Source organism: Dreissena polymorpha, chromosome 4, assembly GCF_020536995.1.
Source record: "Dreissena polymorpha isolate Duluth1 chromosome 4, UMN_Dpol_1.0, whole genome shotgun sequence".
Classification (NCBI taxonomy): Eukaryota; Metazoa; Mollusca; class Bivalvia; order Myida; family Dreissenidae; genus Dreissena; species Dreissena polymorpha.
In genome coordinates this window covers 73,718,047-73,730,168 of record NC_068358.1, presented here as the reverse complement: position 1 = coordinate 73,730,168, position 12,122 = coordinate 73,718,047, and the positions used below count along the sequence as shown (strand labels likewise).

The 12,122-nt window shown below is 34.3% G+C and overlaps 1 protein-coding gene across 1 annotated transcript in view; it reads left to right on the top strand.

Moving 5' to 3' along the window:
- Positions 1-2,076: 2,076 nt before the first annotated feature.
- LOC127878514 (deleted in malignant brain tumors 1 protein-like) overlaps positions 2,077-12,122 on the top strand; it is a 68,145-nt gene continuing 58,099 nt past the window's right edge. The window contains exons 1-3 of the mRNA XM_052425046.1: positions 2,077-2,272; positions 9,186-9,400; positions 11,627-11,962. Of these exons, the coding sequence (XP_052281006.1) occupies positions 2,094-2,272; positions 9,186-9,400; positions 11,627-11,962 (730 nt within the window). The 5' untranslated portion in view covers positions 2,077-2,093. The remainder of the gene's footprint in view (positions 2,273-9,185; positions 9,401-11,626; positions 11,963-12,122) is intronic.

Below are 12,122 nucleotides of genomic sequence, written 5' to 3'. Positions count from 1 at the left end.
ACCATGGTGTAAAATTGCTAGACGTTGCGACTGAATTGCCACAAAAAGATTTTCGTTATTTCGGGTGTCGTACAAATGCCTATAGGGCCTTTGATATCTTTTGTTGCTTATGTAATTTGCGAAATAAACCAATCCACAATTTTTACTTAATTGTTTTGTAACATAGTCCGATAAAATGAAAATTCATGCACAAATCCGATAGAATTTTTATTGATATTTTATTTTGCTTATTAATAAGTCCACATACTATAAGATACATTCAGTAACTTTCGAGATAGAGATAATATTGAAGTCAAATAATTAAAAATACGGCGGGCAGCCAGACCCTTACGGGCCTGCCCCGCGATTCACAGTTTAAATGAATCCGACGAATATGCTAGTTAAACTCGAGCTGGACTCTTTTTGTACATACAACATAGTCTCTTTTATATCCAAACAGACACCAACCTACGTTTCGACTAAATATAATACTTTGGGATCTACACCATATGTATCCTATTAACAAAAAACTGTCGTCTTCGTGTTCAAAGTCAAAACTTATCTACACAATCCCTGTAGTTTTTCCAGTCATTAATATATTATAACATGAAAAGCGTCGTTGTTAATGACTGAATGACTCGGTGGCTTGAACAGATGGTTTTAACATTTTATCATCCAAGTCAAAACCAATACAACTGTGTCTTTTTATAACTACCAGAGGCTTATTTATTTAACCTTGACGGTTCGTTGATTTAAGTCTTGTACTGTTACATTTCCCATTTATAGCGTTCTACTGACTTTAACATATGGTAATTTGATACTGTCCTATTTATCTTAAAGTTCTTTCATTAAGCTACAGTTTTACAACATTGAAAGTATTAACTTTATAGTCGTCACTTAACCAATTAATAATATTTTACAATCTACAAGCCGCAGAATTGAACCACCATCTTGGAAAAAAAACACAAAAGAAAAACAAAAACAACGTAATTTTGTGAGAAATGACTGTCGAAAAATGTATAATGTATGTGCACGATTTGTAACATTCAATCATTTACTAACGTCATAGACTCTCTCACACGCCTAATAATTTGAATTTTAATTGGGCATGATTGATGTACAATGTTTGGTAACAAATATGCTATTAAAGCGGTCCGTTTAAATGTCGCAGTTCTCGGTATCTTTATTAAAGACCGTCAAGTAGAAATGTTCTTACTTTTTAATGCGATTAGAAACCATAAGAGTTAAATGACAGTGTCCTCATACAGTAAAAGATCTGTAATAACACTATTTATTTAACAATGTGCTTCACATTCTTTACTCGTATAGTACGTTAGTATTTAAATTTACTTTTAGCAAAATCTTTTAAAATGATTTTGATTGTTTTGTGTTATTCAATACAAATACGTCCCGATAAGTTTATCGCTTCATTTTCGTAATTAAGCTAAATATTGTTTAACTGCGCCTAGCTCCTGATCATGATTTTTTGAGCGTTGTTTATTGATTTGTTAATTAACGTTACTTGTGATTCTGACTACATTAAATACTAATAATTTATCATGTAAGAATATGTATCATTAAATTAAATCACGGAAAAGATTTTGTTTGCCAACTGATGGTGACCTCTAATAACAGCCACATTTATTCATTCCAAATGACAGCAGAAAAGGTGGAAACATCAATTAATAATTGCTTTCCGCATTTTCTGGAAAGTAACCACACATGACGTACGCAACATCCAAGATCAAGGCCTGTATATGGAGTAGCCACTGGTGTATTCGTACAGAAACCGCATACGATGTACTTTTGAATATCATTTTAAATTCGTGTATATTTTATCTTTGTTTTGCATGTACATTTTTGCATTGTAGCTCCAATGTAGAAGAATAAGAATAACATAAACATTCATCCGCGTCATGCGAAAAGTGATCTTACGCACTCCGAGACCAGTCAAGGCTTCTGACCAGCCTCTCTCGTTTACCCTGTCCGTTATAAGTCAGGCACAGTTTTGTGGTTTAATAAGCGGGTAGCTGAAGATTACAAATATTATGTGTATGTCTTTCATTTCAGTGGAAGTCGTCCGCGCTCGCCTCGTAGGGGGCTATGACAACACGATGGGCCGCGTAGAGGTGTCGCGTAACGGAAGTGTCTGGGGCACGGTCTGCGAAAACCTCTGGACGGACAAAGAGGCGCAGGTTGTCTGTAGGCAGCTAGGATACAAGTGGGGAGCGGTGAGTGAACAGAACGTATTAAGGACTTTCAAACAAAGTTTAATGCTTATACTTATAGAGAGGTAGAGGGGCATATGCGTTTGCCATTGTCCTTCCATTCATGTTTGACTCATGCAATTAAAAAAGTATTGATTATTCATCGACAAAACTTAATAACTATATCAACCAGTATTTAAATTGTCATATCCCAGTATTTTTGTTCATCGTTGTTCGACATTATGGCAGATATTGTACTTTATAGTAAAATGCACGTTTCACACGTACTTGATAAGCGCGAAACTCAAAACGCGTTGCTCCTGAAACGATAAAACATTACATAATTACTAACCAGCATACGAACTTGCGCACTTGAGTATAATGGATCATTTTTCGCCATTGTTGATGTTATGATACAATAGTGGAATGTAAGTGTTCAGCATTGTCCTACGGCAATCTGACTAGTCACTGTTAATTGCACCGGTGTCACACGAATATTCTCATGCTAAAAGCGATATGATGTCACTCTATGGATAAATGTCATTTAATAGTTGTACCTGATGTACATTGTGGACTATGCAGTTTTTTTTACTGAATTCCTCACGTCGTCTTATGTGCACGTATTGACGAAGACGTCTTAGACTTAGGGGTAAGACTAAACACTATTGTAAATATGACGCATTCTGGGAGAACAGGGCTAAATGCATGTGCGGAAAAGGTCGTCTTAGATAAGATGTCTATAGATTGGATATTCTTTTATAAGAGACTTCAATTAAGCGATATACATCATAAAAGCGGAAAGTATCGTCCACGATAAGCCAGTGTGGACTGCACAAGCTAATATGGGATGATATTTTACGCACATGCATTACCGATAAGCCACGTTTTTCCAGAGCGTGACACACATGGTAATATTTCTATAGATGTAATCCGAACGCATTTATATCGCTTGATGTAAACTTCATTTTTCAATTTAATTATGTATCTGCTACTTATCTTTCTTTACTGTCAATTTGATTAACTTGTTCATTTTATGTGTGTACATTCGTTATTTAAATATAAAAGTACATGTATTCACTAGGATTCGTTTTGTGTCGCTCACTTTTAAGGTCACTTTCAGGTTCGCAAATTTCCGTTGTAGTTATGATATTTGTGAGGAAACAGTAATACTGAACATTTACCATGCTCTAAAATATCCATTATATGCATCTTTTGACAGTTTAAATATCTGAAAATTATAAAGCGTTGCAACGCGAAACTATTGAATATTGGAGAGTTCTGATGTTGTCGTTATATGTTGTGACACTACGAGGATTGCTTATATAAAGTATAAAATACATCGCTCAATGTATGAACACGGATGGCCGAGTGGTCTAGGCGTTAGAATTTTACTCCAGTGGTCAGTGGTTCAAGCCCAGTTTAGAGTTACTTTTTTTCTTACTTTAATTTTATTCTTGCTTTTACTGGATCTTTTTTAGATCCAGTGTTTACACTTACACACTATAAAGCAGTTAATGACAAACATCAATATCTACCAAAATCTGTGAAAAGGTTCCTTTAAAATGCCAAAGCAGTGGGTACATTTTACATTTTATCAAATCACTGGCTGATTACATGGTTCATTCTCGATTCTGTATGTGCGAAGTATACAGTTGATTTATATATTAAAATATACTTATAACATATACACATCTTTTATTACATTATAGTATTGTATCTGGATTTTTCGTCAGTTTGCATCAGTGTAAACATACCATATTTAGTCATTTTCTATATTCACGGCGAAAACGCCCAGAGCTAAAAGATGAATCGTCGTTAACATGTCACTTTAATCGAAAGACATAAGTTGTACCTAATGAAACACTACTTTTTACACACTTAACTGCCTGTGTCTTGCGTATGAAACCAACGGGTTGTTTTTGGAGGTAAACAATTCGTAAACGTGCAGTAGATAAAATGCCCCTGACATTATTGGTTCGATAACTTTAAAAGAAATTTATTATAATATAGTTGGCACGGACAAGTTACCAAGTTTCCAAATTCCAGTAGTTCGTTAAACTGACGACATGCATAACGTTTCTTTCTGGATATGATTTAATGTGCCTAATTAAACAATACAACATACACACAAGAAGTTCATGTCCGATATAACGTACCTGTATTTATATGTACGTTAACATTTGGGGAAAATAACGTGCATTCAGAAGTGCATATACCGTCTCTTAGTAGTTTTGTTAAATTTACGTAATTATAGGGTTTTACGTGTACGGTTGGGCGTTTGGGGGGAGGGGGGTATGAATTATATTCCTTGTTCAAAGCCATATTACTAAGAAAGAATGGTCGAATAACCTTATCGCGTTACGTAAAGATCTGTTGATGACCTATTCATGTTAAACAAAAATACTACGTTTCTAACACTGTTGACACGCGTATTTTATTTGTTTTTAGATGGTCGCTTTAGCGACCGTCTAATGTGCTTGATGTAAAATTCAGGTCGATACGGCCTGGGTATGATTAGCCCAATTCCCGCTTACACTACGCGCGAAGAAAGAGTTGTATAATTTATGCAAGAGGTTTGAGTTCTCCAATTATGTTTATTCACAAATGGAAACATTATATTAATATCGTGTTAAATGCAATAGTTTCGAATGGTGTTTTATAGAAAAGAATAAAAAAAACAATGATCGTATTGCACGTGTCGCGGAGGAGATTGTTTATGAATGATTAAAATAGTCCACTTTCTGCTGCGTCTGCGTGACGTAGTATTTTCGCTCATCTCATTCATAAATCTGAGGCTGGCGATAAACAAAGGGGAGTTCGGGTGAGAATTACGCACTAGTATAAGGTTACGCTTGTTTATATTCACAGGTCTCAATTAATAACACGTTAAACACGAGTTCAACAATTATTACCGGGATACGATAGACAACATAAAAATGATTCATTATCGCTGAAACTGTTAAAAAACATTTAAATATAACAAGAATATTCTCTTAAAAATGTAGTCTTGCTGTTTTGAAATAAGGTTTGGAAATTTGGTTTCTAAATAACTTAATTAAAAACAAAAGTTTAATTATAGTGTTTTTTACTTTTAGTCGCATATTTACCGCATTATAATGTGTGTTATGATAGGCAAACCATACATTAGTAAAATTCAATCTGCCTTCGCACATAGAAGGAATGGGTCAATTAGGTGCTGCGTTTCCTTTGCTTACTTCAGTTAGAGGTCAATTCTTTACGTAAAAGCAATCACAAGGCCCCGGCTTCAGAGGAATTGCGGAGCGTTCTTACATAATTAAAGTCGTAGTCGCATGGTATTTGCGTTTAGCGTCCTATTTGGTCACGTGGTTCTTTTTCGCGGGTGTTTTGGCATTCATGATATGCGGCTATTAATAGATGCGCCTGTCGATAAACAAAGGAAAGTTTACGGGCGATAACAACGCAATAGGTTACGCTCTCACATACAACTCAATGACGTAGTACAGGTCGTAAATTGAGAGATTTGGGAAAAAGTTGACGCTTATTTATATTCTCAATTTATAAAACGTTGAACATAAGTTCAACAATAACTTCAGCGATACGATAGACTAAAAAAAATCATAATCGCTTAACCCGAATATAACAAATAATTTATAATAATAATACGAATGACCTGTTTCATAACCTCGTTGAAGCTACTACATCGGGTATTTCTGGAAAGCGTTCTTGGTTCTCAACACATAGCGGCGATATTTTGTATTTACGGGTGCTAGCAACGCAATAGTAGAAGCTTAGTAGAAGGGTTAGCTTGTTTATATTCACAGTTCTCAATACATTGACAGTTGGATATGAGTTCATCAATTACTCAGGCATACTATAGGCAACCTCGAAAATGCTTTATAATCGCTAAAACCGAAAACAACTAAATATATTATATTAAATATATTTATAACAATACATGTCTTTTAAAAATGTAGTCGGCGTATACGCCGACTTTGAAATAAAGTTAGCAATTTACTTTTCTAAATAATTGAATACAATTAAACAAAAGTTAAACTATTGTGTTGTGTTTTTCACTTGTAAGCTGCATATTCACCGCATGAAATGTGTGTTAGCATTGTCAAACCACACATTAGTGTGAGTAAATAAAAAATATACTACGGGAGAGCACTTCATATGTGTCCTCATATGCCTTGTTATGAGCATCTTTCTTCATTATCGAAATATATCGTATGTTTATATTTGATTTAAACGCAGTTTTCTTTCGTCACATTTAAATCACACGTCAATAGCGCCGTCATGCGAAAATGGGTCTTATGCGTTTCGGCAAGCGTTTGTTAAACCCAACAAGTGCTCTTGCGCAGTCAGGCCATAGGCGACGCTGTTCGCTTTAAAATCACTCAATATGTTATGTTTCTCCTTACCAGAAGGAGGGATAGCTGAGTGGGCTATTTATATGAAGGGCGCATATGGAATAAGACCCATTTTCGCATGACGAGGGTCATTACAAATCTCATTGCGAATTGAAAATCCCACATTTAAAAACAATGCTTTTTGATACAAAATTGAATTCAAAATAGCAAAGTTGTTAATAATGGCAGCCTATCGACGCATTAAGGAATGATTTCCAGACGTGCTGACCAAGTACGGCAAACATTGTGGTATGATAATTAAACGATTTTCTCTTATCGTGACACTATACTATTTCGCTAATGATTGTTTTCTCATCTTGGAGGCGAAATTGAAATTCTGCGAGATGGATTGTAACGCGTAATTGTAACAGGGCCACAATTTGTGTCGTTTGAGCATACAGAGAGTAGTCCGGAATTTCTTACACTGAACAGTGCTACATCCTTTGAATTGAGCACATACGCAGTGATGTAGCAAAAATTCAGAGGTTGTATCTCGAATCAGCTTATTAAATATTCGAAAATATTCATTCGTGTCTGTTGGCGTTATGTTAAAGTCACTAAGATGAAAACTGAAACAGCTTCGCCTAAAAGCGCATTAGTGCTCTATACCTATGTTTATGTTAGCGTTGTTGACACCGTGTGAACTGCTCGGGTAACAAGTAAAGCATAAACAGCAATGTTTATATACTTTTATTCCTCCATATACAAGATACGAAGATTATTGTATATTTTGAATTTGTATATGGTGTCAAAAATCAAAAGTTTTGTACACGGAACTTTCATTATGAATTTATATTCTTGGTGAGATAGTCATTTGATATTAGAAAAAATATTCCTTTAATATGATGGTGACTGCAAATTTTCTTTATATTAAGTTCTCATTACCATTTTCATCATACTTTCTTTGATTTCAGAACTTCCGAAAAAGCATGCTGTTTTTATTTTGTCTTAGTTATTTCTATGAAATAATAAGGATGATAAAAAGTGCACACAAAACTCGACCCGTGCGCTATGACACACACTTTTTTAAGTTGAATGGCGTGTGTTCATTTCAAACTTGCGATTGATTTTGAAAAATGAATTGCGTGTTAAATTATGCAATAGCGAACATCTTCAGTGCCTTCAGCGCTTTGATTGATTATAGACAGATGTAACGCTCGGATGACGGCGGTAACAGCCAGTGGATGTCACTTGTTATTCTACCGGACATTTATGGTTTTGTGACGCAGTAACATAAATTGACGGGTTAAAAGCAAATCAGTGTATTTAAATTAGCTACACAATGAACACTAATCATTTGAAACAATTAATCATAGCTGGTTAACCACAGGTATTATTAAAGACTTTTATCAACATTAATTGCATGTATACAATTCTTGCTTTATTTTCAATATGCCTTGAACATGATCATAGTCGCAATTCATGTTGCAATACTTTGAAAGTCGTGTTTTGTTTGCGTAATCATACTGACGTTATCTAATTCCTACACGCGTGCCAAAACATGTTACAATTTTGAAATTCTTTTTCCATTAATTGTGGCGTGTTTGTTTCTTACAAAATTATAATATTTTTTTACGTAAAACCACCTAATTAAGTAACGTGGTAACCTAGGTATTGTTTTCCATGCCTAAAAGCGTTTACTAGCTTGTTGTACGAGAATACTCTGTATTTGTTTAAGGAAATTAACTCTTGAAACATTGATTTAGACGATAATTTGATAAGATTGATTTATTCGTGTATAATATATACATATATATATATATATATATATATATATATATATATAAAGTACGGTTCATACAATACATTCAGGTCACAACATTTAACAATTTGACTTCAATTATCACAGATTTTGAATCACAATGCATTGATAGATCACATTTGTAAATCACAGTCAAAGTTAATCATTTACATTCAGTTACAAGTAACTAGTCAGTATATTTGGCAAAGACATGACATAACAAGATGTTACAAGATGTTGAAATCAAGACATGATATATATAACACAGGATAACCCATGAAAGTTTTACAACTTATTTCCAATGGGGTCCTTTAGATGGGTGTCAAAGGTACAAAAATGGTGGCATTAATACAATCAAAAATGTCATTCATTTACACTTGAGACTATAGTCTTGAGATTAAATAGTAATTAGCACAAAAGTGGGGACAAAATTGTCACAAAACCAGGTTTTCAATAAAAAAAAAAGGCTGATAAAGGGAGACAATTCAAAATGTGCGTTGTGACCCTCCTTGTTTCAGATTCAATCTATTTTTACTCGTGGCGACCTTGATTCAAATTTGAAAAAAAGTCTGAGACAACTCAAAATGTGCATTGTTACTGATTGTTCATAGTTACCACAATTGTTCCAAAATCAATCTATTTTAAATCGTGGCGACCTTTACCTTGGAGATATCGACGTAATTCTTTATCGCGACACATCGTCCAATGATGGTGAATAAATGTGCCAAATGACTTTAAAATCTCACAGTGAACGACATAGTTGTGCGAATCGTTAATGGTAAACGACTCAGTAATATTAAGCAGTTTATGGTGCGGACCGCAACTGGTTCCAACATTGTTTCTTAAGTATCTTGAAACGCACTCCAGTTTCAAACACTGCCACTTACAAACGAGCTCGCTGTCACTTCAGTCTTTCACGGGTCCCGGAGCTGCGTTTGGCGAGGGATACGGCGAGATCTTTCTGGACAACGTGCAGTGCACGGGCACCGAGAAAAACCTCGGCGAGTGTCAGCACAACGGCTGGGGGAACAACAACTGTCGTCACTACGAAGACGCCGGTGTCGCCTGCTACAACAGCTCAGGTAGGTGTCGCTGTGGTTGTATTGTTTGCACATGTATATACATAATATAGACTATATAAGTAATGATATAAGATTCACACTTAGAATTTGCAGAGCGTACAAAGGCAATTGAAGTACGCCAATATCCAAATAACGGGGGTTTGAGCCTATTTGCAAGAACAAAAGGAGTTATTTGAGCAAATAAAAACAAACAAAAATAACGATGTTATGTTTTTGGCTATTTTTATGCTTACGCTGTGGTTGCATATTGATAATTACCTTTTTTATATGCTCATTGCGTAATGGCGAAATTTGTTTTACAAAGCTGACCATAATCCAAGTATTCATCCTTAAATGTAATGGAATAGATCTATTAAAATTCTTAAAAGAGGGACCTATTAGAAAGGCGTTGTCATATTTTATTTTACGTCGTATGTTTCAAAATCGTCCATGTTCAACGACGTCTTAAATACTCAAAAAGTTGTTATATATTTATAATTTATTAATATAAATGTTACCTTCAAACACAATTATAGTATAAAAATAACATTTATATTTGCTTTTGATAACAACTAGAAATATATAAGGCTTCTATAATAAACTATAGCAATATTAAAATCATATGTCGATCTACCATAAGATTTCCTGTCTAGAATTATCGGTACATCCCTAGTTTTATCATTTGGATTTTACATGAATGTTATACTTATATAATTTTGGAATTATTTTCTTACCCGGAATAATAAGTTGATGTAAAAGTAATACGGAATAATTAGTTAAAGTTAAGTTAATACGTTAATAAGTTCAAGGAAGTTCTCAGGTCAGAACCATTGCTTTCTTTTATATAATGATGAACTAAAGTGATCAAACTGCATTAAGCTAAAATAAAAGTCATGAAAGCAACACACTAGTCAAAAGTATTTTCATTTAAAAGACTAAATACATTAGTCTTAATACTAAATATATTTAACCAGTTTGGGATTTTTTCTTACTGAAGTGAGAATGCTACAAGAATAATGAAAAATTAATTATATGGTGTCCATTTATCATCACTAGCATAACCAGTGAATCCTTTGAAATAATTCTGCAGTAAATTCTTGTTGGAACAAATTGTGATTCCTTTAGAGTACATCTTTCTTGTTCAGTCTTACTTCCCTTTCAACCCTTCCCCTCCTAACATAAATGGTTTGTATTCACTAAAATCTCCAAAAACTAAGGTTGGTAGATCAGCCAAACTTTAAATGTACGTAAACTAAGTTTGATAATGATCTTCAAAGACAGAAATCACTTTCAGTAACAACTTCGTCAATTAAGGCCCTCGTACTTTCAAGCATGAAATGTTTAAATAGAAATGCGTGGTTACTTAAAGTTATATTTGTTTAATTTCAGTTAGAAAACCTTTTTTTATTCTATGAAAAGACAAAGGTATCTATTTCATCTTTCAAATTTGCTCGAAGTTAATCTGTTTTGTATATTGGTTGTTTCCTTACAATAAGTGTTCAAACAGAATCTTAAACTGATAACTAGTTGGATTATAAGGGATATCTACCAACTGAAAAAAGCTGCTTATTTTTGATACACTATTGCATTTATGAAAATCATGTTATAATTAAATGACACTTAACTTAAGCACTTAACATTTGTCTACACACTTAAAATGCTGTTTGTAACCACTTCAAAGGCATATTTTTGAATAATCATAACTAACATTGGAACATTATTTTAGCAATTCGAAACAAGGGTAGAGGTCAATTTATAATTAAGCTAATTAATAGCTAACAATAATTTGCTTATTACTTCAAACATATGTGGGAAGAAAGGAATCCAATTATAATGTAACATTTTAAACACCTGAACTTGGTGCTAAGGCAGCAGGAATGTTTTTCTCAAGCATTCATTATTCTTTGCAATTTCACTTAAAATAAACACTACCCGTATTTTTGCTTTGAAGACTTGATATCTTAATTAACTCACACATTTTTCTGTTTTATTTCACATTGCAATAATATCAAAATTTGCAAAACAAGAAAACAAACATGTGTATCCCTTTGTAGTACTGCCTTGTATTGTATCATCATGTTGATCAATTTGTATGGTAAAGATAACTTAGTAAGCAGATCCTAAATTAAAATAAATATTTTGGTGACTTATATGTTCATTTGGCTTAGATGTAACAGGTCTGTATTTAAGATAATCAGTATAAGTCGTAATCATCATTCAGTTATTTACTTACTATTTGTGTTGCAGTAAAATTGAAATCCAGAGGGAGGACTGATGTGGGGACAGTAGAAATACGTACAAATGATGGCTGGGTGGAGGTGTGCGACCAGGACTGGGGCACAACGGAAGCACAGGTGGTGTGCCGAGAGATGGGATACACCAGCGGTATTAGCAAATGCTGCTCTACCCTTGGTGTGGACCAGTCCATGTCAGGACCCAACAAGGCGTACACGCATTTCACTTGCAAGGGAATGGAGACCAATCTGCTGGACTGCCCCCATGTGACATTGAAGACCAAGTGCGCACCTGAACATCGCGCATCTGCTATTTGTTATCATCAGCCATTGGCTGCAGTTGATAGATGTAAGTGTATATGATAGGCCTACACAATTTGTTTTCATTATCAAATGATTGAATTTTATAGTTGTAAGTGAACTTCATTGGGCCTTCACTTAGGGTTTTCGATAAACCATTGGCAGTAGTTGATAAGTGCACTTCATGGGCATTCACTATTTGTTTTCAT